Consider the following 27295-nt stretch of genomic DNA (forward strand, 5'->3'; position numbering starts at 1 on the left):
GTACTTGAAAATTATCATGTCCCCTCTGTCTTCTCTTCTCCAGACTAAACCAACCCATTTTTCTTTCAATCTGCCTTCATAGGTCATGTTTTCTAGACTTTTTATAATTTTTGATGCTCTTCTCTGGATTTTCTCCAATTTATCCACATCTTTCCAGAAATGTGGCGCCCAGAACTCGACACAATACTCCATTTGAGGCCTAATCAGTGCGGAGTAGAGTGGAAGAATTACTTCTCGTGTCTTGCTTAAAACCCTCCGGCTAATATATCCCAGAATGATGTTCGCTTTTTGTTTTTGCAACAGCATTAAACTGTTGAATCATATTTAGCTTGTGGTCCACTATGACCCCCCATATCCCTTTCCACAGTACTCCTTCCTAGGCAGTCATTCCCATTTTGAACGTGTGCAACTGATTTGTTCCTTCCTAAATGGAGTACTTTGCATTTGTCTTTATTGAATTTAATCCTATTTACTTCAGACCATTTCTCCAGGTTGTCCAGATCCTTCTGAATGTTAATCCTACCCTCCAAAGCACTGCAAACCCTCCCATCTTGGTATCATCCGCAAACTTTATAAGTGTACTCTCTATGCCGTTATCTAAATCATTGATGAAGATATTGAACAGAACCGGACCCAAAACTGATCCTTGCGGGACCCTACTCGTTACATCCTTCCAGCATGACTGTGAACCACAGATAACTACTCTCTGAGAATGGTTTTCCAACCACTTATGCATCCACCTTATAGTAGCTCCAGCTAGGTTGCATTTCCCTAGTTTGTTTGAGACGGTCATATGAGAGAGTCTCAAAAGCATCACCACATCTGTTTTTATGTCTTCTACCTTATAATCCAAAAGTGAGTCACATTCTTTTATTGTTTAGAATAATTCTGAGATTAAGAATGTACTATAAAACATCCTGGTGCTGATCCAAAGCCCACGGAATGCATTCGATGAAGTGAGCTGTAGCTCATGAAAGCTTATGCTCAAATAAATTTGTTAATTTCTAAGGTGCCACAAGTACTCCTTTTCTTTTTGAAGGCAATGGGAATCTTTCCAATGGACTTTGGATCAGGCCCACTGACATATAGAGGGAAATTTTATCTAAAAACTTTCCCTACTGTCATTCCTATCCTCTTTTTCTCCCCTCCATCCTCAATTTGGTCTCATACTGGTTCCCAGTGCTTCTATTGCAAGTAGGAATGGGAAACGCAGGTGAGTAACTCTTATTAGTGTAAGAAATTTGGGGTTATAACTTTTAATCCTAACCTGAGCCTCAGGATTGTCATAGTAGATTTTAATCCTGTACATATACATACACATGTTCTACCAGGAAATCTATTTTTCCTAACACTGAAAAAAGAGGTCACTTTACTAGGGACTTGAAGTCTATTGAAGTCAATAGTCACAACGGGAAGTCCCTTGTCAAACAAAAATTACATATTCTGTGCAGCTTTCATTCTGGTTTACGCATGTAGCAACAAAATACTAATTAATGGCAACTAAACTTGGCAGGCATACATGCGCGCGCACACATATCCATCCCATTGTGGCCTAATTCAGGAAAGCACGTAAGCACATTCTTGACTTCAAACAAGCGTTTAGTCCCATTGACTTCCATGGGACTTAATGTACATATGTAAATACAAAGTTAAATACTTTCTTGAATAGGGATGTCTTCACTAAGTAGAACAGAAAAAAATAAAATGGAAGTTCTCCATTTTACCTTTCACTACCAATCCCCAATAAATATATTTAATTTTTTAAAAATTTGTAAACGTATCAAGATTCAGATGGAACGGGAATAAACCAAGGGTAAAATATAATTCATTACTCTTGAATAGGGTGACCAGATAGCAAGTGTGAAAAATCAGGACAGGGGGTGGGGGGTAATGGGAGCACATATATAAAAAGCCCCAAATATCCAGACTGTCCCTATAAAATCGGGACATCTAGTCACCCTACTCTTGAAGACAAATCTTACTTTGACTCTTGGATGATCACACTTGTTCTGTTCATCTGGGTGTGTAAGAATTAAAATGTTTAGCTCTTGTAATGGGAATGAGCTTTGCACTGCTCTGGTGGCGAGCTGCTCATGCTAGTCAATTGATATTAGCATCCTGTCTTCCTGGCTGGTGCATATTGCTTTAGTGACTAAAGAATGCTACGGATGAAACATCAGTGATACATTCTAAAAAGCATGAGTAAACCCTGCTGAGTGAGAGTAAAATTAGGATGAGCAGTCGGATGTAATTCATCCTTAGTATGGAATATGCATTCAGAGTCAGGAGATGGCAACAGCCCATGGCTAGTGGAGAAATCAGACCTGGAACTTAAGTTCAGTTGATGATACAATAATATCACCAGGAAGAGAGTTACTTTAGTTGCATTCACACTTGTAAAAAAGTAAATTTAATGCACAATGGAGCTGGCATGGTCAGAAAAGCTTGCAGAGCACTGGCTTGGCCCCTTCAACAAAGATGCTCATTGGTTAAACTCTACTCCAACAATTTAACTTTATAAAAGGTGTTCTAGATTGGCAATGGAAAAATGGCAAAAGCACAGCACATGAAGTAAGAGGCAACTGAAATGTGACAGAGCTTGGCAGATATTTTAGTTTCTGCCCTGCCCCAGGAATTTGTGTTGGCTGCTCTGGCTTTAGTTGTGGTATCTGGCCATTTCAAAACTTTCCTTGGACATGGTTTTCAGAGGTGCTTTCCACCTGCAGCTACTTTGGCTTCTGTCCTGCAGTACAACTCTAAGTAATGGGGTCGTAAAGATACCCTTCTAGCAGGCTATCCCATAACCGCCTGTTGCAGGGTTTCTTGATCCTTCTTCTGAAGCAGCTGGTACAGGTCACTGTCAGATCCAGGATACTGGACTAGATGGACCACTGGTGGCAATTCCTATGTTTCCATTGACTACAGTGGAAAGAGTTATGGGTGTGAAAAATCAGGCTATTTGAAATTTTTATACTTCCTTTAAAGCAGAGGGTTCTTAACCTTTTTCTTTCTGAGGCCCCCCGCAACATGCTATTTAAAAACTCCATGGCCCACCTCTGTGCCACAACAACTGATTTTCTGCATATAAAAGCCAAGGCCGGCATTAGGGGGTAGCAAGCCAGGCAATTGCCTGGGGCTCCATGCCACAGGGGCCCCCACGAAGCTACATTGCTCAGGCTTTGGCTTCAGCCTCAGGTGGCGGGGCTCAGGGACCTGGGCTTCAGACCCATGTGGTGGGGCTTCGGTTTACTTCCCTTGGCCCCATCAAGTCTAATGCTGGCCCTGCTTGGAAGCCCCCCTGAAACCTGCTTGAGGCCCCCTAGTGGGCGCCAGACCCCTGGTTGAGAACCACTGCTTTAAAGTATCCTTGCAATCTACAACTCAACCAAAGCCCGGTTAAAAATACTGCAGTGCCCCTTTCCTCCTACTCCTGAAACTAATAAACATGCAAGTGATATTTTAACAATCTTGCAGGTGTTCAATGTTGGGTTTTCTAGCATTAGTACTTTATCTGTATAATTTATTTTATGTTTTTGCTTCTTCCCCCATAGGAGTCTGTTTAAACCATTTGAATACAATGCTTGCCATGTATATCTTTCTTTGAAAACCGAACCTTCTGCCACTCTTAAAATAGGCCAGGTCTACACTAGAAATTCTTGCTGGCATGTGGGTGTGTGTGTGTTTCCTCCCTCCCGTGATCAGGGCTGGCCCACAACATTTTGGCACCTGAGGCGAGGAGCTCAAATGACGTCCCCGTGGCCCCTAGCTTGGGCCAAAACTTTGAAAGGTCTCAATTCTGCCTTCTTCCTGTTCTGCTCCTCTCATGGTACTGCTCTGCTACCTACCCCAATAAAGGAGAACTAACAACTTGAAATGCCTTGTTCAAAATTTTTAAGTAACACTTACATTTTCTGTTCAGGAGTTTGAAGTTAACTTTTCTTGTCTGAATAGTAAACACTGGCATTTTTATCTGTTTGAATAATCAAAGTGGTGCTTTTCAAGCCTTCTTGGTTGCAAAGATTTGAACTGCTTCCTGAAGGTCCACAATCTGGGCCAGCTCATGCTCTATTGAGATGGTTGCAAGGCCGACAAGCCTCTCCTGTGTCATTGTGGAACATAGATGTGTTTTTATTAACTTCAGCTTGGAGAAGCTCCGTTCTCCACAGGCAACTGTTACAAGAAGTGTTAGAAGTATGCGTAGAGCAACGAAAGCATTTGGAAAGAGGGTGGTCATCTTATTTGTGCACATATATTCCAGAACAGCCTTTGAAGTTGATCCTGCTGAAATGTATCTTGAAAGGGCTTTCAGTTCATCACCTAAATTACTCGCATCAATATCACGCATGTCATTATGTCTCTAGTGCCCTGCATTGCTGGTGTAGGTCTTCTTCAGGTATAGTGAGGAGTTTTGGAATATCATACAACATCCCAAATATACTGCTGTGTTCCTTGAGCTGCGTGAAACATTGTGCAATACAGTCAGTTGAAGAATCTAGCACCTGGTTAAAGAATTCAACTTTGAATTGTTGTTTGGCGTCTCTTATGGGATTATCCAGTGCCTCGTAATCAAAATGTCATCGTCTTCGGTGACTCTTGTATTCTTGAATGGGTGGGAAAACAGCTTCAATGTGAAGTTCCTCTGCCAACTTCTGTGCACTCTTCAGAACATCTTGAAATCCCTCATCTGACCAGTAAGACTGCAGGTATGACTTTGCTTTGTCCAGTTATTCCGTTGCTCCAGATATATCAAGGTCAACACCTTGGAGTCTCTTGCTTACAACATTTATTTCAAACAGTATGTCATGCCACAACACTAAGCCACACAGAAATTTGAAGTTACATATGTTTCTGGTGATTCCATTTCCCTCTAGCACTGTTCTCCCACGAACAGTTCCTGTCATAGCATTATCCTCCATAATGGCAACTATGGCATCATCTATCTTCCCAATTTGGTGTTTGATAGGCTTTATCGCCTCCACTCGACTTTCCCATCGTGTGGCACTCAGTGGTTTCAGTGTCAGAGCGGATGTTCCCAGATGTTGCTTCAAAATTTGCCATCAATGAGTTGATGCAGAGAAAAATACATAGATGCTTTGAATTACATTTTAAAAAAATTCAGCAGCCTCACTAGAAGCTGATGCTGCATCGCTGACCACCAAGTTCAATGAATGAGAACTGCATGGGACAAAAAAATCTCAAGGGTTTAACTCTCGGATCCGTGTCTGCACTCCTCTGTTCTTTCCTCTCCTGTTGGCACCGTTATCGTAGCCCTGACCTCTCATGTCAGCTATCGCAATTCCCATATCTTCCAGCTTTTTAAGAAGTACATTTATCATACCAGCTCCTGTAGTATCATCAGTCAATAAATTCTAGAAAATGCTCTGACAGTCACAATGGAGGGACATTTTCACTATGTTCTGTTGTTGTTACAAAACGCACCATTAAAGTCATTTGTTCCATATGGCTGATGTCTGGTGTGCAGTTCAGAATAACTGAGTAATATCTTGCTGACTTCAGATCTGCCACAATCTTCTGTTTGACTTTTGTTGCCAGTAACTGTATGATCTCATTTTGAATTGTTTTTCCAAGGTAGTGGTGTGCGTACATTTCTTGGGTGGTGATTCTTCTTAGATGCTCCTGGAGTACAGCATCAAACTCGGCCATCAGCTCCACAAGTTTAAGGAAGTTTCCATTGTTTGGTACATACAGCTGATCAGAAGTGCCACACGGTGCTAGGTTTTGGGTAGCAAGCATTCTCACAATGGCAATGAGCCTTTTCAGAACATTTTGCCAGTAAAGAGACTCTGATGCAATCTTCTCTTGATGCTGATCATCTATGGTGGCCTTTAACCTTAGTCTCATCTCAAGCTCTTTCCACCTATGGAATGATCTCTGGTGATTTGCTGCCTTCTCAGAGCATACCAGATTTCTAGCCAGATTTTTCCAGTCCTTTTGTTCCCATATAACCCAATGTGGCTGGAACATTAGACTGGAAGAGTTTTTTCAACAAAACCAGTATGCAGCATTCTGTGTTTTTTGAGTACATAAGCCATGCCCTCTGCACTTTCTCACCATTGGGGGTTTCACGCTAGTAATGTGTTGGATGGAAATTTCTATTTTCATTGTCTTTGGGGAACATGAAGTTTTTCACTTGCTGTGGCCCATGCAGTACAAGGAAGTCCCTCAGGGACTACTGCTAGTGCTCAAGTGGGTCCACAATCCTGGATCATCTAGACTTAAGGAACTCAACTCACCAGCAGCTGTTTCTTGCGCCTCCACCACTCTCTTCTCTGATCTATGCTTTTCTTTACAAATGTGCATTGTTACATCCATTTGAGATGGAGATATGGATGCTGCAGTAGCTGCCAAGTCACCTGCATTCTGACTAATTGGAAGATCAGGCATCTCCTCACCACTCACATCCTCACTGGGGCCGGAAAGCTCACCATGAACATTTGTGTCTATGTATCTCAGGAGAGCTCCTTCCTGCTTAGATAGAAAAGCTTTCTTTCTTTTTCCTGAATGCTTCCCCAGAGGGGCGTTTTTCTTCTTTCGCTCATGACTGCTGTTTTATGCCAGCTAGTGTGGCTCTCTTCACTCAATTGAAGGGGACAAAAAAGCAGGCTGGTAGCAGGGTCTGAGTGAGGGAAGATATCAGTGTCTTAAGGGCCTAACTGGCTCCTACTACTTCAGTTGACTGCCTGTTCCCCTCAAGTGGGTTCAGGGAAGCAGCAGGAAACAGGAAGCTCCCTGAGAAGCTGGTGTTAATCAGTCCAGTCTCCTGGGGGTGCTAGAGAGGTACATAAGAGGCTCCTCCTCCTCTCTCTCCCTGCAGCTCCTGCTGCTTTGTTATTCCCTCTCACCTTTTTCTCCTGCCTGCCTGTTAGGTCTCTTGTGCCCTCCTTCCTCCAGCACAGCACTCCACCATCTCGAGCAGAGAGAATACATATGCACCAGCAGCAGACACAATTTTCTACACTCTGGGTCCTAGTGGCGCCCCCCCCCCACAGTCTGGCACCTGAGGCGGCTGCCTCCATTCACCTCATGGTAAGGCCAGCCCTGCCCATGATATTGTGACATCAGCAAAAGCCCTAGAGTAGATGCAGTGATACCAGCAAAAACAAACAAAAAAAAACAACACTTTTGCTGGTATTGCTTATTTTGCTTGCAGAACTGGTATAAGCTATAGCAGCAAAAGCATTTTTTGGCAGTGTGACTCCATCTACACTAGGGGGTGTACTGGTATAGATACTCTTTTCTAGTGTAGAGTAAGGATATGTTTACGCTATGAAGACTATACCAGCATAGCCCTGCAGCGCAGATGCTGCCTACACCAACGGAAAGCATTTTCCTGTCAGTGTAGGAACACCAGCTCCCTGAACGCAGTTACCTATGTTAACAAAAGCTCTTTTCCATTGACACAGCTGCATCTACACTGGGGTGTGTGGGGTGGTCTGGCATAGCTACATTAGTCAAGGTTGTGCTTTTTTCGCACCCCTGACCGACAGAGCTACATTGATGTAACTCTTCCATGCAGACCAAGCCTAGGTCATAGATTAGGCGCAGTATGCACTTTGGGAGCAATGGTAGCTGCACCATAATTGAGGTTGAGCTTCCTGTAATAAGCCTGAATTTCAACCCTTCTAACTTCTCCCAAAAGAAACATCATCTGGACACTTTACCTGTCATATCTCATCCCAGGATAGAACTTTAATGGGAAGTATGTGTGTGTTTGGGGAAGAGATCAGCAAGGCCCTAATCCTGTGATGGATCCCTGCACCCCATGTGGAATCCCTGGCAGGATCAGTATTTAAAGAGGTTATACAAATGTTAAGGTGTTTCAAAAATGTGCCTGTCTATTCAGGTTTCGAAAGTGTTCCTAGCATTTTGGGGTGGTCATATCTCCAAAAGGAACCAGTTTACAATCTCCAGATGTGCTTAATGTTGTTGGCGTAGTGGATTTCATACAGATGGATTGTTATTGGGGAATTCAATTAAAAGATATAGGGGGCCCCCTCCAACTACTACTGAAGTCAATGGGAAAACTCTAGCTGACATCTGTGGAAATGGGATCAGGCCCAGTAAAGAGGTGTTTTCTCACATATACAGAGTAGGGCTGCTGATTGGCTTGTCATGGATTCCAGGGTGCAATCTGCATCTGCTGCACTGAGTGAGAAATGTGGGGCAGGTGTCATGGGTAGGGGACAGAACAGGAATCTGAGAGGGAAGCAGAGGACTGGGAAGGTGATGAGCTGGGTATGTATAATGGGGCAATACAATGGAGTCATGATTACTAATTTTGGAATGAGGGGCATCTCTGGGGTAGGCAGGAGACTGGTGGGGTGTGGATGCAGGATTAAGGGAGTGCAGGGAACTGGGTGGCATAAAGAAAGGGCATGGAAAGGAATCGAGGGCCTGGGAGGGGGTATGGAAGGTTTCCCTGGAAAGTACATTACCCATTGAAGTGCACAGAGGTGTATTTTCATTTTCATCTTACACTGTGTTCATTATTGCTCTGATAGGGCATTTGGGGGTGGGGGGGATCAGAGACTGGCTTGGGTTAAACACTGATTTACTTCTGTCAGTGGAAAAAATGAGACGTGGCTTCACTAATGTATGATTGCTGAGGCAGCAGAAGGATGTCTGTTCTGATTTACAGGGGAGTATTGCTGGAGGAAGTTCACCCTTTCTGCCCCCCAAAATAAAACAACAATTTTTAGCACAGAATGACCTTCCAGTCCATTGACCTAAATAGCTGCCATGAAAGGTAGGCGAGACTGACAAATACTAAGCCAAGTAACTTAATTTATAACTAAAGAATTCTAATCTATTGTTAATCAAACATTTGTATGGTGTTAATAACCCTTCCTTGCTTTTGTTGAATATGCCTCTATTAGCTGCTTTGCTGTTGCCTGTGGTAGACTATTCTGTGAGTTTACTTCCATCTGTGTGGAGTTTTGTCTCTCGGTTTTCACCTGTGGTTTTATTTTTAGGCCTTTTCCCTGAATCTTGGTTTTTATTGTAGTTCAAAGAGGTGATTGTTATGGAACCCACTGATTTCAGTAGGCTTTGAATCATGTCTTGGGTTACTATCTTCTTGAGCATCTTAAAGCCATTAGTCTAATTTTTCAAAGGTATTCAGCACTTCTAGCGCCTGTACTTTTCTGTGTGAATGGTGGGTGTTCAGCATCCACAGTGCAGCCCAAGCTCTTCTAGCTGTTCTGCATTTGTTAACCTTCCTAATGATATGGTAAATTTCCAGAAAGATGGGCATATGCAACTCGGGCACAACAGGTAACTGAATCCAACTGGAAGTGCAGTTTCATTTGCATACTCGGGACCATGGGCTCCCCCTCCCCTTCCATATGCTTTTCTGTAAGAGCGCCAGCACAAAGAGATTCTTGGCATCAAAAGCCAGAGACTACGCTGCCTTGTTGCACTATAATTGTACATCCGGCTTCTTGCCAGAAGGGATCATGGACAAGGCTTGAAATTTACACATAGGTAAAGGCATTTGAAATCTTGTGGTGACAGTCCTAGCATGAGTGAGTCTCCTTTGCCTGTGCACTGTCCTCCCCCCCCCCCTCCGCCCCCCAGCACTGGCAGCATAGCTTGTCATGCTGCCTGCCAACAGATGCATGTGTTGGACCCTACCCGCTGAATGGGGGTTTTAAAGACCCATAAAGCAATTTTATCATTGCCTCTAGCCGCATTAATTTTCTCTCTTTCCATATGGTTTGCTTTCAATTTTGGGAGAAAGCATAGAGTGTGTCTCTGTTGGGCTACCTCCTCCCACCACGTTCCTGGCCACAGTCCAATTCTCCCACTGTGAATGTACTGTACTTGATATCATAATGCAGCTCATGTACTGATAGGTGCATATTTTAAAGCCACACTGGCTATTTGCTGTGGCTATTTGTAATATCTTAATATGAATTTCTTTCTTCTGTTCTGAGGGCATGGCTCTGGCATGTTTTCAAGAAGTAGCTCTATGCAATCTACAATGTGTATGAACAAACACACAAAAATAATCTGTGGGTGGGCCCTGGAGCGTGGCTATCTAGTGTGCAAATGCATGTTCAACATAACCACATCAGCCAAGCAACTAAGCATAGGCAATGGATCTTCACATTTAGGTAACTGGAAAGTATGCTGGGCCGAATTCTCTCACATGAATCTGTGTTAACCTCCGATTACTTCAATAGAGCTGCACTGGTATAACTGAGAATTTAGCCATCTGTTTCTAATGCTTTGATCTCTATTTCCTACAGATCTAATTTCAGGGAGGTGATGGTGCTGGGAAATGTTGTCATAGAGCATGTTAATAGCACTTAAACTTGGAGAACTTTGGCCCTGATTCAGCAAGGTACTTCAGTACCTGCTTAACTTTTTAGCACCATAGTGGCCCCCCATTGGAGTCAATGGAGTTAAGCAGCTGCTTAGTCGGGACCCTGAAAGCTTTAGTTTAATTTTTGCTAGCTGACTTCATGTTTTGTAATTTTGATCTATTGCAGATTAGGATGTACTTTGTTTTTGTAGGATATTTCGATTACATTTTTTCTTGGATCTAAAAGCTTGGAAAAAAGGGGGGGGGGAAATCTGTGTCACAAAATAGAAAAAGCTAGTGCCCCCCGCCCCACACAGGCACAAAAAGCCCTCAATCATTGGTGATAAAATACTTTATTTTCATTTGTGTAACTGAACACTTAATAAAGAAATAATAAACAATATAAATCATTGGGAGAAAATGGACTTCTAATAGGAGTACCTCAACCATATCTGATCTACCAACACAAATATTCAGATAAATTATTTTCTATCTTTTTGGTGAGAGAGCCCCAAAAGTGAGTGAGTGATTTGTGTTCGTGGGCATCCAGTTTGAAACATAATCTGACATTCTATCCCAGCTGGCTGCACTTCCATAGAAGAGGTTATAAATTTTGCTCTGTTGCACTTCTTCACTCCTACTGATTTCAGTGGGCCACTGTATAACAGAGGGCAGGATTTGTGCCTTCCTCTTCAAATGCCAATGAGTGTGCATGCATGTAACAGAGGTGAGGCCCTTCATTTTCAGTTTACTGACTTTTAGTGAAAAATGTTCAGACTTTACCAAAAAAAAGCTACAATTTGGTTTTTACTGATTTTTTTTTCACACCTAAATTTCAGACCACTCATGTACATGAAAATATCACTTACCTTAAGAAATCAGATCCATTACATTAAGTAGATGTGTTATGTTAATAAGTTAGTCTGTGTAAATAGGTTTAAAAAGTAAGGCAATGTAGGGGAAGACACACACATGTGTATGTCCTGACTGTTAATGTACAGTTCATGAAATAAACCACAGCATTAAACTGCTTTACTTTCAGTACTCTTACTTTTTTCTACATGTTTTTTCTGTCCTCCTGTCTGCTACTATTAATCCTAAAAAGAAAAGGAGTAAGGTGCCACAAGTACTCCTTTTCTTTTTGCGAATACAGACTAACACAGCTGTTACTCTGAAACCTGTCACTATTAATCCTGGTATTTACCAAGAAAACTGTAGTTATTTTTTGCACTTTTTTGCTTTTTAAAATTTTTGTAATAATCTGATACATTTCCAGGAAATTTTAATCACAATAAAGACTGTAAAGGAAGTGCCTGGAACAAAGGGTAATGCTTAGTCCTACCTCCCTTAGTGCCCTTGAAGTCTTTAGGGGCTGCACTGCTGAAAGTCCAGGGAAGAGATGGCAAGGCCTCTTTCAGGGAGGGGTAGTGAATTTGGAACGCTCTCCCCCTCTCAGTATGGTGCCCATCATCATCGTATCTGGATTCCACACCCTGGAATTTTATTTCCACTTTAGCTTGTCTGTCGCGGTGGGAATTTATTTGCAGGTGTATCCAAGTGCACTATCCCATATCAGCTGTCAAGGCAAATAGCTCCTAAGTAGGAATCTTCCCATTACCTCCCGCTCCACCAAGAGCAGCGGGTCTCTGGGCAGGGAACCACTTCCTTTCCGTATGTGGGGGTCTCCTCTTTCCACTCTAGGGTGATAATGGACTCCCCATAGCGAATCGTCCTTTTCTCCCCCTCCTCTCCAAATTCCCTCTCGCTGGAGATCCTTTAATCTCTCCCTGGAAGCTGCCAAGTGTTTGTCAAGCTGATTTGCCCCGCCCTCAGGGTAAAAAAGCCCCTCTTTAAAGGTAGGGGAACGGGCTCCTGTTTAACTTGTCCTGGAACCTGACCTGAACCCTATGGAGCAGGCGCAGATAGGAGTGGCTTTGGGACCGCGAGGGAGCCCGCAGTCTTGCCAAGGAGCAGCTGGAAGCGACCATGTTCTTAGCAGGGTAGTACGCTCCGGCTCTCTCCTTCCCTCTGCGCAGACAACTCCTCCGCCCTCCCCGGCCCTGGAGCGGAGAGTGGTAAAGCCCAGCCTAGGACTATCACCCAGCCCCATGAAGTAGCCCTTGTGCGCTGCTACCCAGGCATCACCCAGAGCAGCCGCGGGAGGAGGCGCCAGGCAGGCAGGCAGCCGGCCGGCCGGCTTCCAGGCATCTCCGTGCGCTCCGAGCTCCTTCCACACCCCCAGCTCCGAGCAGAGCGCGAACCGGCTCCCCATCCCCTGTGCTCCTGCCCCGCAGCCCCGGGACCAAGCCATGAAGCAGGCTCTGATGGAAGTCATGAGGATGAACAGGATTTGCAGGATGGTCCTGGTCACTTGCTTCGGATCCTTTATCCTGGTCATCTTCTATTTCCAAAGTATGTTGCATCCAGGTAGGGCACCGTCACTTGCTCTCCTGGTCCGCCGGCTGTGCCAGGCGGGGGGACTCGGGCTGGCGGACGGTGCGCTCCCCGCCGCGGGATTCAGGCTGCAATAATGACTCTCTTTCCTGCAGCCCGGATGGGCGATAGTTTGTATTCTTTTTGTGTCTGAGAGGGAAGGGGGGGGTGAGATGTGGGGAGGGAATTGGTAGCGGATTAGAGAAAAGGGGTGTTTGAAATATTGAGGAGAGACGATTGGGGATTAGGATATTGGGGGAGAGGTGGGGACGGGGGATTAGTAGGAGATTGGGATTTTGGGGGGTCTGGGGGATTAGCAGGGGATTGGAATATTGCGGGGAGAGGTGGGGACGGGGGATTAGTAGGGGATTGGGATATGGGGGGGGAGAGGTGGGGATTAGTAGGGGATTACAAAAGGGGCGATATTAGGGGATTGAGATATTGGGGGATTATTAGGGAATTAGAGGAGGGACATTATTGAGGATTGAGCTATTGGGTGGACGCTGGTTGTGATGGTGGAGAGATTATTTGGGATTGGAGAGAGAGTGACAGAGGCCTGGGGGGGGGGGGCTGGTCGGTCTGTCTGGGGGATCAACTCGAGTTGTGTACAGCGCCGGGCGCCGATGCTGTGAAATCCGGGTCCAGCGCTGCCTCTCAGCCCGGGAAGGTGAGCTGCAGGCCCGCGGGCTCTCGAATCGCTCTCCCCGCTTCGGATCCATCCTTGCCATGTGGATACAGGGACTTAAGCAGCTCCGGGTTGCGCTGCCGCAGAAGGGCCGGGATCGCGGTCCCTGCTCCCGCCTTGCCTCGGGGGCTGAGGTGCTACCGGGACTGTTGTTTGGGGGGCCGGGCGCCCCGCTCCCCGCTTCTCCTTAGCCCACGAGGATTGGGGCGGCGGGGACGGGGACGAGGTTTTGCTGTTCCCGAGTGTGCTCTGAGGCTGCTAGCCCCGGTCCTGGCTTCTGCTTCCCTGGGGCGAGCCTACGCTGGGGCTCGGGGCGCTCCGGGATGGGCGCGCCGCCGGCTCTTGCAGCTGGGGCCGGCGCTGGCAGCGCGCCGCTCGCGGGTGGGCCGTGTGCCTGGGGCGCAGCAATCGCTGCCGCTCCTCGCCCCTCGCTTTCTATCCCCAGGGTGCGGCAGCCGCAGCGCTGGGGCGGGGGCTGGGGAAGAAGAGGGGCGGGTGGGAGCGATGCTGCCCTGCTCTGTGGAGCGGCTGGCGGTGACCCCAGGGCAGGGCGTGTAGTCAAGAGTACAGGGGTTGGGTCGCGGGGGCACCCGCGGGCTGCGGCGCCCCCGCGCTGAACTTCCAGCCGCTGCCCTCCGAGCGAGCCGGGGATTTCCTCTCCAGAGCCTTTCGCTGCGGCATCAACCCCCCTCAAGATGTCCTGCTAGCGCTGAAGCCAGCATGTCCGTGTCTCCCTCCACTCGGAGCTCCGGAAAGGCTCCCCCAGCCTGCCTGCATCCCCCGTTCCCCCCAGCGACGGGGGCCACGCATCAGAACTGGGGGAGCCTGAGAAATAATCGCTACCCTCGGCCTGCCACCTCCCGTTCCCCCTCCTCGGGTTTTAGGTAAACAGTTTAGTGCTACACTGGTGAAGTAAAACAGGCTTCCCTGTTTAATCCTCGCTCTCCTGTCTACAGTGGAGCGAGCAGATGGGAAGATCCTACAGTGGATTACAAAAGTTCTAGCATAATGTGCATATGAAAAGCCCTTGAGTGTCCCGTGCTGTCAATCGGCCCGATCCTGCTGCTGAAGTCAACTGGAAGTGTTACTAATGTAGCTGGGTGAGCGCAGGATCGGGCTCAGTATTTTATTCATCGACGCTTTACCGGTTGTTTTGAGTGGAGTCCTTTTCATCTGCCAGGTTTCAGAGTGGCAGCCCTGTTAGTCTGTATCCGCAAAAAGAAAAGGAGGACTTGTGGCACCTTAGAGACTAAAAAATTTATCTGAGCATAAGCTTGCATGAGCTACACTTGATCGGATGCATTCAGTGGAAAATACAGTGGGGAGATTTATATACACAGAGAACATGAAACAGTGGGTGTTACCATACACACTGTAACCAGAGTGATCAGGTAAGGTGAGCTATTACCAGCAGGAGAGCAAGAAAGTCTGAGGAACAGGGGATAAACATGGGGAAATAGTTATACTTTGTGTAATGACCCATCCACTCCCAGTCTTTATTCAAGCCTAAGTTAATTGTATCCAGTTTGCAAATTAATTCCAATTCAGCAGTCTCTGGTTAGAGTCTGTTTCTGAAGTTTTTTTGTTGAAGAATTGCCACTTTTAGGTCTGTAATCGAGTGACCAGAGAGATTGAAGTGTTCTCCGACTGGTTTTTGAATGTTATAATTCTTGACGTCTGATTTGTGTCCATTTATTCTTTTGCGTAGCGACTGTCCAGTTTGGCCAATGTACATGGCAGAGGGGCATTGCTGGCACATGATGGCATATATTACATTGGTAGATGTGCAGGTGAACGAGCCTCTGATAGTGTGGCTGATGTGATTAGGCCCTATGATGGTGTCCCCTGAATTGCACCAGCCACCACACAACAGAACCACTAACCCAGGAACCTATCCTTGCAACAAAGCCCGTTGCCAACTGTGTCCACATATCTATTCATTATAACATTCAAAAACCAGTCGGAGAACACTTCAATCTCTCTGGTCACTCGATTACAGACCTAAAATTGGCAATTCTTCAAAAACAGACTCCAACGAGAGACTGCTGAATTGGAATTAATTTGCAAACTGGATACAATTAATTTAGGCTTGAATAAAGACTGGGAGTGGATGGGTCATTACACAAAGTAAAACTATTTCTCCAGGTTTATCGACCCCCCCCACCCCCCGTTACTCAGAGGTTCTTGTCAACTGCTGGAAATGGCCCATCTTGATTATCACTACGAAAGGTTTCCCCCTCCCCTCTTGCTGGTAATAGCTCACCTTACCTGATCACTGTGGTTACAGTGTGTATGGTAACACCCATTGTTTCATGTTCTCTGTGTATATAAATCTCCCCACTGTATTTTCCACTGAATGCATCTGATGAAGTGAGCTGTAGCTCAGGAAAGAGTATGCTCAAATAAATTTGTTAGTCTCTAAGGTGCCACAAGTCCTTCTTTTCTTTCATCTGCCAGTTTCTTTTCTCGATGCAGGGTTTACTGGGGCGACATACATAATCTCTGGCCTATACATCAGTAGATCCATTGGTTTTCCCTCAGCAAGGACTGCAGAATCTGGTCAATAGCTGCAGAAAAAATTTATGATCCAATTCCATTAAAATGTAGGCAGGTGTTTAATTCTAAACACGCGAATTGTCCCACTGAAATCAATGGAATTAAGCAGTATTTGAGGTTACGTACCTGCCTAAATCTCTGAAGGATGGGGGGGAGGGGCTTAATATGGGGGGATCCTTCAAGGAAATAAATTAAAGTTCGTTGAACAAATGTATTTTCAAGGAATTGAAAGACGTGGTGCTTGAATTTTGGACTGACAGTGAAAGTTCCACTGTTAGAACATGAAGAGAAATGATTCCCTCTTTCGACTATAGATTTTGTCCTCCTGAACCCTTTATGTGTAACGTGTTGGTGTTTCTGCGACCACTAAGTAGCCAAACCAATGCTATCGAATGCAAAGAGAGCTGGCAAGATAGCCTTATAAATGGGGTTTGTACTCCTGTGATTAGAATAGCGGAGTGAAAGTGTTTGCCTTGACATTCTAAAGACTTAAAATTAACTTCAGGTCGTGCTCCAGTACAGAAAAAAAGTATTTGAGATTGACTCCAAATTACTCTTCTCACTCCGCAGTGAGAAGAGTATTTTGGAGATTACAGGCTGGAGGAGTGAAATGCTCTGTACGTGGGGCTGGATCCAAAGTCGATGACAGTCGGCGGAAAGGTTTCCAGCGATTTCAGTGGGCTGAGGTTTGGGTCAGGACCTGAAAGAGAAAGTCATCAGTGCTCTGGATGAGGCTGGAATGTTTGCACGACAATGGCTTGACTTTATTTAATTTGGTGATAGGGTCCTTGAAACTAATACACGTCCAAAGTGTTGCAGCTCTGTGTAGTTAAGCGTCTGGTGGAAACCCTCAGTAAAAATGCACCCTTCAGTGAAGTGTAGGAATGTGATGTATGTTGGAGGGCGAGGGGGCTGATCCTGCTCCCGCTGAAGTCGATTGGGAGCTTTGCCACCGATTTCAGTGGAAGCAGGATCGAGCCCTTGGACATTAGTACGGAGTGTGGCTCTGCAGCTGCTCCAGGAACAGACATTTCATTGGCTCCAGTGACCGTCCTACGTGCAGAGTGGCTGGGGCGGGCAGAAGAACATCACTTGCACACACTGTGCTCTGATTTCCCCCCCCCCCCAGCATGAGAAACGATGGGGAAGCTGACATTAAAATACTTAGAAGAATCACTGAATGATAGTTCAATGAAAACACATGCGTTCAGCGTCCCCCCCCCCACCTTTGACATTGCCACTAAACTGAGGTTTGTCAAAATGACCTTCATTAAGGCTCTTGGGGTCACTAAGCATTTTACATTATGAACTGATAAGTATTTTATGATGCAGTTGATCTCGGCTTTTGTGGTGATACCTGGTTCTCCTGAATACCTCCCTACCTCCAAACTCAACTGCTGGCTTCACAAAACTTGATATTTGCCTGTTGAATGTATTCCATTTCTTCGCCCATCTGGGTTCATACCTGCCAATCTCCCTTAACTAATACAAATTTATTGTATCATATTTTTTTCCTATCCGCCCAGTGCTCTCCACTCCCACTGACTTCACAGGGAGTGCTCAGCACATAGCAGAATTGGGGCCCCAACTGCCAATCATGTATTGGAAGGCTTCAGAACACACTGTAGCCTGTCATTCACAACAAATGTAATTTTTGCAGTGGTTATATCCAGTGGGCAGTATATTTAGTAGGTTTATTCAAAGGTACTTGGTCACAGATTTATTTTTCCGAGCTTCAAATAAAATATAGTATCAAAACCCGGAATCTGAACTCTATAGGCCAGAGATGAAAATGCTTTCTGGAATGCATATTTTGAATACCTCCAAAAAGTACTAAATGCATTTTGTAGGGACAGTTGTTGAGGATTACTGTTTATAGTCTAACTTCTTTTAAAACTACATTTAAGTTGAGATTTCAAAGCAGTACAAAGGATTTAATTTAGAGACTTAATAGAAGAAAGTCATATTGTAGAATCACTGTTGATTGGATAATGTGAACCTGATTGCTGTTTCTTACAGGTTTAGACTGCTGTAACTGAATTAATATCAGTGGAGTTTCACTGATTTACACGAGCAGAAGTGCAATTGGAATTTAACCTTCTGTCTCCAAGGCAGTGGTTTTCAACCTTTTTTTCATTTGTGGACCCCTAAAAATTTTCAAATAGAGGTGCAGACCCCTTTGGAAATCTTCAGCATAGTCTGTGGATTCCCAGGGGTCCGCAGACCGCAGGTTGAAAGCCACTGCTCTAAAGTACCTTTATGAGTGCAACTGGTTCTACTTTGTGTGGTATATTTCTGTGATGTAAACTACTCTAGAACTTTCATAGACTTTAAACTAGGACCATATATACTAGGTTCCAAGCCAGGTGTAGAGAAATGAAAGTGTAATGTGCAAAGATCTATTGTTCCAAGAGTTACCATCTATTTGTTACCTTACCTTACCATAACATAACCAGATGTCTATGTTGTGATACATGTGCATACTAGCCTAGAGTTCTTATATAAACTTGTGATAAGAGTTTTTCAACTCCAGCGAGTTTGGTTTGTTAAGCAAAAGGGCATTGGGTAATTACACAAATATCATATTCTAGAGATATGGATATGAGGCGAGTTTCAGTGGAGTTGCACCAGGGATGAATTTTGGCTCAAGGAGTCCTCAAAGAGCATGGCTCTGGAGAGTATGTGTGTGGGGAGTTGGGACTGAAGGTATTAGGAGCTTTCAAAGTCTTGGCATTTTCTCTGTTTCAAGGTTTTTCTTTTTATGCGAAAGTCCGTCTGCCTGAGTTCATGCAACGAGAAGCCAACAGTAAAGTGACATGTCTCTTTGCACCATGGTTCATCTCTCATGTCACTTATTTATTTATTTTATTATTACAGCAGTTGGTATGTTAGGGACCTCACAATTAGGGCTGGTCAAAAATTTTCCACCGAAACATTTTTTTAATGGAAAATTGGGTTCTCAGCTAACTACCATTTTTTCACAAAAAATGTCTTTCCATGGAAATTGTTAGTTTTCATCAAAATCTTCCCAATATCAAAATTTTCTGGGGGTGGGAGAGAAGGAACCCATTATCCCACAAACTCATAATACATATTAAAAGACACATTCCTTATCCTAAGGGGCTTTCAAGGTAATTCTAGATGTGATACAAAAGAGGGAGAAGAGGCTGGGGAAGTATAGGGGTGACAGCAATAATAGTCTCCAATTACTCAGCAAAGGCTAGCATATATCATTTTTCTTTTTTGAGTTTAAATAGAGTTTAAATTTCAGGTCTCAAATACCTCTATTTTCTGGAACCACAAGCCCAAACCCCAGCAGGAAAAATCAGCCCTTAAGCTGTCAAGATAGATACATTGAATTCCGTGATGTTTAGTTGTGGAGTTTTTGAATGAGACATTTAAAAATCAAGGTCATGAGACAGATCATTTGCCTAGGATGAGTATGTGAAAGCTACCACAGTAACAAGAGCTTTAAAACAACAACAAAGAAGCCCTAGGTAAGTAGGTTGGTCTCTTTTGTCCATGGAAGAATGCAGTTCATGTCCCCATGTGCATGGGGAACTGGGTGCATTGTACTCATCACTCTCTGCTCTGTACGTCTCTCCTCCCTTGGAAGTCAATAGTAAACTGCTCCAAGTTAATACATGGTGACTCAAGGTTTTATTAACTGTGGCACAAAATCCCTCCTTGCTGTGGAACGTGCCCTTTAATGAAGCTTCCCAGAGCAGCTGCTGGCCAGGGAAGCTGAGCAGTACTGATGGCTGGGGAATTGCTGCAGGGGATTGTAGGGCATTGTGGAGGCAAAAATGCAGATGGCCCTGGTTTCTGGAGGATTCCTGACATGTGTGGTTTCTAGGGAGGTTGAACCCACTACCTGTTCCTCTGGGAGGAAACTACAGTCCCTGATGGAATGATCTGATGGAAACTGAGGGGAAATCTGGGAAATTTCCCACTGCCTACATGGATTTTTCTATGTAGCAGAGCCGTCTGCTCTCCTGACTGTTCTGTATAGATATTGAAGATCACAGGGTACTTTTGTAACTATTTAGGGTTTATTTGAGTGTCCTTCTTCTTAAAAATGTCTCCTTTCTCTATTGTTGTTAAATGAAGTATACGCCGGTTGACTTTTGCTCTCTAACCATGAGGTTGCTGCATTTCATTGCAGCTCTGTCTGTGTATTATCTTTTGATCTTAGGGTTTTCTACTGCTGCCCATCACCATAGTATCTGAACCACCAATTGCCCAGTTATTAATGTCACACTTTACTGTTGGTACTGGTCTCTTGCTTGAACAAATGCTCGGTCTTTCCTTCTTTAAATGTCAAAATCTGGCCCACCCTGTACCACTGATTGACTTAAGAGCTTTTTTAAAAAAAATCCCAAACTCACCACTGGTTTCAATGGTGGGTTCTGAGCAGTTGTGCAATAGTCCCTCTTTCTTTTCTCCCCTGCTTTTGAAGTGGAATGAGGTCCATGATGGTCTCTAGCAGTGGAAGGGATGGGAATGTGCCACTCTGCAGAGAGACTCAGATTTTGTTCTACTTGGGCTGTTTTGTAGTCAGAACAACTGGGGGAGCATGTTTATCTGGCATATATTAATTAAGAGTCAGATTCTAGTGCAATCACATGGAGTGAAATCCTGTCCCCATTGGAGTCAGTGACAAAACTTCCATTGACTGACTGCAGTGGGGCCAGGATTTCAGACACTGAGTAGCTCCCTGCTCCTTCAGCCATTCCATTGACTTCAGTGAGACAACTTGAAGAATTTAGTACTACTCAATGCGAGTAAGCTTGTCAGGCTGACCCTGTGTGTCAAGAACACCTGTAGTCTGGGAATGCACTGACTTGGGCACCTAATTGTCCTTTGTGCCTTTTGAGAATCTCCCTCTTTAATATTAGCCCTCACTTTTTAGAGGGTAACTTTTTCATATGTGTGGCTATGAATATGGCTTTTTGGAAAAAACACTTCCTATTTAACCTCCCAAAAAAAAATTGTCTGTTATTTCTGGAAATGTTGAAACCAAACTTACAGGGTACCACCCATGGCTACTTTCCATTAAATGGTCAGAACATCTATTACTCCATAATAACTATTTCCAAAAGGTAGATGGTATAAGTTTTAAAAAATTTTAATGGTCTAAAAATGTTAGCTCTCATTAGTACAGACATTTGCAAAACACCTTATAAATATTGTGGAAGTTTGCGCTGACTTTCATAGTATTAATGCTCTGCACTACAGACTTAAACCTGTCAAGATTTGGCTCAAACCTCATTTTTTCCAAGACACAAAAAAATTCCATTCACATTAAACTTTTATTTTTTCTGTAAGAAATAGACATATAAATAGATGTCTAAAACAGAAACGCACAGTGCAGTGTATAAAAACATTTATAGGCTTGGTTAAGTGTAACCAGTGTGTCAACAACTTCATGTCTGTGCTGGGTGGGCATATTTTCTGAATGCTTAAATTGTTTCCATTACTTTTTCGCAGTGACAGAGGGGCTTATCTTGTATGAGACATGTAACTTTAAAAGCAGTTCAGAGAAGTGGAAGAAGCTGGATCCCTGTTGGCTTTCCCAAAGCCTGCACTTCAGTACAGTATTTAATTTGATTTTTATATGTAGCCTGAGATACTGTATCAGATCCCTGTGTATGAGGACGCTTCATTCGTCCTTGTGTGAATGTCATTATAATAGTATCACGATTGCCTTTCTCTGAAGTCTTTTGAGCTAAAACATATGTATTACGTATCAACTCGAAGGTAATCCCGAGACATTTAAATAGAAAGATGGGGTTGGGGATGGAGACACAGCATCTTAAATTTGATACAGTTTTATTTGTAGATAGTTTACATGGCTTAAGGCAGTTGTTTGGGTTCTTATTTGATTAGCTTAAGCATGAATATTTTTTATGTATACAGCATAATAGTGTGTATGCAATTTAAGAGCCTTGTCCAGAGCCCATATAGGTAAACAGTCTTTTTATTGACTTCACTGGGTGCTGAATCTGACTCTAAAAAAATATTTTTTTTAATTAGAATAAAGGTTTGTGGAAATCATCATCCCAGGGTTCAAGGCCAACAGACATTTCTAGGGTGTTAGATTTGATACTTCATTGATTTATAAGAATAAAGTCCATTAGAAAACACATTCCCTGGGGTTTTAACCCACAAAAGCTTATGCCCAAATACATTTGTTAGTCTCTAAGGTGCCACAAGTACTCGGTTTTTTTTTCTGTTCCTTTTGTAGCTCAACTGTCCCGTCTCTTTGTGGGTGGAGTGGATTTCATCCTTTATGGTGGCTATTCAGATTACAGCGGTTTGGCTGATTCCCCTTTTCTTCTTATTTGTATTTAGTCAAAGATCATGGCCTCATTTTCTAGGCACTGTACACACATTGAGTGAAAAAATGCCACAAAGAGCTCACAGTATACGTTGTAGATGATAAAACAGACAGATGGAAGGCTTCAGACCCCAGTTACTTCTGCACCATTCCTCCACTCCTACCCCTGAAGAGAGCAAGTGTTCTGGGTTCTCTGTTCCCTTTTTTGTGGATATAACCATGGGGGGATATGCTCTGACCCTTTTTATTGTTAGTTGTTTACTTTGGCATCTGAAAGCCAAGACTTAATGAATACATCAGAACTCCACTGTAGAGTCATTAACATGAGTATTCAGTATGACTTGCTGTACGAACAACTTCAATTCTCTCTCCTCTCCTTCCTCCCCGCTCCCCATTTCCACTGAAGCTAAATCTAAGCTTTCTAGATCAGGGCTCTGTTTTGTAAACTTGTTACAGGATTTAACTTAATGAAAATGGTTATAGTGACTCTATGGCTAATAAACTGCCCTGATTCTTACTGATTTATAAATATAACTCACTCTCCACATGCAGTTCCCCTACAGCTGCTGTGCTGCCTTGGGGTACTGTCACCACATCAGTTGCAGTGGGTTTTGGGCCATTGGATCTATGTAAATGTTCATCCCCTGTCCTCCCACTCTGTTGGTCTTCTTTGTGGTATTCTGCCCACTCAGTGAAGGCCTGGTATACAGCCCCTTTCTGGGGATATAGGGGTTACACAGGCAGACAGGATAGCTCCAGCTCATTTTCTCTGAACATCCCCTACACTGGTCTTAAATGGGGTACTAATCCCACACTGCCCCAAGGCAGAGCTTGAGTTGGCTAGAAGGCTTTGAGAATGGCCTCCTTACTTTCTGATATACAAATGAACTGCTTGTCTGTGTGAATCAGAGCCGTTCTACTGCGTTAAATAAACAAATGTCCTTACTTTAGATTAACATGCAAAGAATTTTTAATACCTCACTTACTTTTACCCTTTAGCTCTTTTTGCTTGCTGTTTGCACTGCACTCATCTTAGACAATAAAAACAGACTATCAGTTCACTTTCACCTTTTATTAGTTACTTTTGTAGGCTGGTTCTTATGTCCCAAACGTGAGGCTGTTTAGCTTGTAGGCTGTTTAGCTTGTAGGCACCAGAAAGGAATATTCATGAATGACTGTATACATTGTTTCCATTGAACATTTTACAATAGTTTCCTGATGATATTTCTGCTGAGATTAGAACTGGCTGACAAAATGGTTTGGAGGTTTTTGGTTTTTTGCGAGGAAAAAAATAGTTGAAAACGTTGACCTTTTTTCACTGAAATTTGAAATTTTGATGACAAAACCTTACCAGAATTGTTAAAAACATCCAGAAATTGTCAATTCTAGTTAATCTTTTGTAAAAGGTTGGTTTTGTTCGTTCGTTTTTTCCATACAAAATTTATAATTTGGGCCGACGCAGCCCAATCTGCCAACCTTCAAGGTGCACGCTTTTTCAGGAGGGCTCCCGACGAAGCAAATATTGTTCAGGCATGAGGTGTTCAGGGAAAATGGAGTTTATTTTATGCTGGTTTGTTCTTTGGTAAGATCATGTTGTTTCTGGTTGTATTGTATTTTAAAAATATTTGTCACATCTGACTAGACTTGCCATTTTACTAACTGAAAGAAATTTATTCAGCAATGTTCCTTTTAAGCTAAATTTCAACTAGTCCATCTCAACATATGTAGATATTTGAAGATGAGCTGCTCAGAAAAATTAAAGGTGTTATAAATTCTTCCAAGGCAAGAAATGAGAGTGCAGTTTTGTAAATGACATTAGCTTAAGCAAGAAGAGATGGTGTCTTTCAGGGTAGTATGAATGTTGTTTGTGCCACATTATAGACAGTGAAGGATGAATTCGCATCCTTCTGCCATCAATCAGTGGTGCTGTGTTTTCACACTTGTGTGAAGGAACTGAGCAGCACATAATGGGAGAAATGGAAAGTGCAAACAATATATTTGAGCAGAATTTCTCACTGCTTTGTGAATCCACTGGTATATTTTGTGAGACAGTATCTGTGTCCAAAGTGTAGCGTAAAGGGGACTGGACTGTGGCCATGGAAGAATAGACGTGTCCTGATTCTGCTGATGCTTAGGTCTGTTCTTAATTTTCCTCCGATGAGTAGTCCCATTGATTTCAATGGGATATTCATGTGGTTGAAGTTAAGTGTGCTTGTGTTTGCAGCACCTTGGCTGGTTCCTCCAGGATGTGAGAAAGGGGCTCAGTCTTTCTCAGCCATGCTGGTTCTGCAGACGAACCACTTCTCCTTTGAACCCTGTGCACAGGCTGGCAATCATTGTCTCGGGCTGAAAGATGCTGTTCTTCGTAATCTTCATATCAAAAGATTGTGCCTTTTTATGTTACTTAGCTGGGCTGTGGGAGACTATCGTTTTAATTGTAGAGTTCATACAAGGAATAAAAGGCTCTGTTGTGGTTTTAATCCATTTCTCAAACACATTGTGTTCAATACAAAGCAGAGAACTATGTTCTTTTACTTTTTTTTTTTTTTTAAAAAACTAGCATTTGCCATTCATTTATAAAAGGTCCTATTACTGGTGCTTAAAATATATCTATTCTAAACAATGAAAATTGGGATTTTTTTAGAAAGGGTTACTTTTTTTTTTTAAGGGTTTTAATTCCCTTAACAGATGGTATTCTTTTGTAGCTGGTAATTCACATACTTCATCTTTGCCAACAAATCTGGATTCTGTAAGGTGGGCAGAAAGCATTTAGTGCTTTTAAAATGACTAACTTGTAGGGATTTGGGGATTATGGAAAGATAGTGGTATAATTAATAAGGTATTTATAATAGGATCCCTCAGATAATATCTACTATAATGCCTTATCTTAAAACAAAGAGCTCTAGGTATTTAAAATCCTTTAAATGCCGTTTGCACTATTGTACTCCAATTTTTATTGGTATGCAACTGGGCCAATTTTGTGTCTGTAAACCTAAACGGAATTGCATGTTGTGCACACATACTGTAGTACTAGGAAGCGATTATACACCGTTCTGATAATCCATACTAAAACAACCCTTGCTGGATGTGGGAGAGGAGAATTTTGTATGAGCTAAGGGTGTGTGTGTGTGTGTGTGTGTGTGAAATGTTTCAAATATTAAGTATGATAATTAATAATAACTTACATGCTTTGGGGTTGTAGGCATGAAAGGGTAAAGCTGGGCCATTTTTAATAGTGCAATCAGTATTGGTTATGCATGGTTAGCTTTAAAAAATGAATTAGATTTGTATGTTTCTAGATGAGGATCAAACTATATTTAAGTTAGGAGCTAACGTCTGAACAGTGGGTTTTTTGGGTAGGGGAGATAGGCCAGGGGGAGGGAAAAGTGGAAAAATATCTCTCAAATGCGTGCACAGATGTGTTACAAAATCAGTGTTAATATTCACATATGATCTGGTTCTAAGCATTGCCATGTATCACTCCCTTTGATAGATAATTCCTGCAGGGGAGAGAAATAATATTCCAGGGTATGAACAAAATCTCCATTGCCTGATCAGGGGTAATCATGCAGAACATGCCTGCTGATCTTTATCCTACATGTCCCCTCCGCATCCTTCCAGTCTCTGTTGTGGAGGTACTACAAAGTGGCCCCCCTGAGTTTGGAAGACAGAAATAGATTGGACACATTCTGTCCAGCAGTTTGCAGCTATATGGTTTTGATTTATTTTTTTGTCACTCCTATGCACAGTTTCACCCAAAAGGGGCCTAAGATTTTAGGGCTGTCATGAAAGGGGTATATTGATGGGAGGGTTGAGTTTGCTAGAGTGGTGACTATTGCCTAGTGAAGTCCAATTGAAAGACACCCATTGAGTTTTGTGGGCATGGGGTCAAGCCTTTGGGAATGGAATAAATGTTTCCTAAATTATGTATAGGGCACATATCTACTGTAATGGGTAAACTGCAAGACTGGGACAAATTCTGTTCTGTTTCACTGGTGTAAATATGGCAAAATTCCAGTGACTTCAGTATATTGATTCTGGACTAACACCACTATAACTGAGAGCAGAATTTGTCCCTTTTTGTTCTTGCTTCTTCTTCTCTAGTGACTTGTTTAATTTGCTTTCAGCAACATACTTTTTATTAGACCCCTTCTACATTAAAGTGAACCGTGGCTTTTTCCATAGAGGTATGTGTTTTAAAGTACTGAAAGTTGCACTGTCCTCTATTCATTTTGGTGGAGATAACACTGATAGATTAAGAATACGTATAAAGTCTGCACACAGGCCATCCATATTATCACAGTCCACTGGTCCTGCCATAAAATTGCACACTCCAGCAGAAAAAGCTATTAATATTTCTGGTATGACAGCAAAAGTTTAATTGCCTTTTAGCAAAAATTACAAAAAAATCTTCCTAGGCTACGATTTCAAAATATTAAATAGACTGAAATGGTGAATGGTAAGACAGATGTGACTTAATTAAAACAAGGTTTCTGATTTGTCAGTCTGGATCCTGTTTTGGTTTTCAGAATGCATCAGATTTTCTGGTGAGTCTTTCAATACTTATTTCATGCTTTCTAAACATTTTCCGAAAACGTTCCAGAGTGGAGAGGGAAGAATTTTGCAGATGATGCCAAACGTTAGCAACAGCACTTTTAACAAAACAAAAATATACACAAAGCCATTGTGTCTAAACAAGTTAGTAATACCCAAAGTGTATGCACTATAGGAGGCTGAAAGTCACTTAGAATGAACTATCTAAAGAATGCCATATAGCCAATGTGGTAGCACATTACTGTGAGAATTCTTTGTACAGTGAAAAATGTGCCCTAGTCCCCTTTTCTGTCTGATTTGGCACCTATGGGAACAGGCAATAATTCTTGCTTGTCCACACTAGCCTGGGTCATTACCAATCACCAGTCTCTGCACTGAGTTTTCTTCTTTCTTTTCTCTG

At 43.1% G+C, this 27295-nt stretch overlaps 1 protein-coding gene across 2 annotated transcripts in view; it reads left to right on the forward strand.

The window, feature by feature from the left end:
• The first annotated feature begins 12390 nt into the window (after positions 1-12390).
• Positions 12391-27295, forward strand: part of CHST11 (carbohydrate sulfotransferase 11) — a 245946-nt gene continuing 231041 nt past the window's right edge. The window contains exon 1 of one of the 2 annotated variants that reach the window (XM_048831884.2): positions 12391-12739. In XM_048831884.2, the coding sequence (XP_048687841.2) occupies positions 12637-12739 (103 nt within the window). In that variant the 5' untranslated portion in view covers positions 12391-12636. Of the gene's footprint in view, positions 12755-27295 lie in introns of both variants that reach the window. The other variant, XM_048831873.2, reaches the window with a different exon arrangement.

The sequence above is a fragment of the Caretta caretta genome, chromosome 1, assembly GCF_965140235.1.
Source record: "Caretta caretta isolate rCarCar2 chromosome 1, rCarCar1.hap1, whole genome shotgun sequence".
In the NCBI taxonomy this organism is placed as follows: domain Eukaryota; kingdom Metazoa; phylum Chordata; order Testudines; family Cheloniidae; genus Caretta; species Caretta caretta.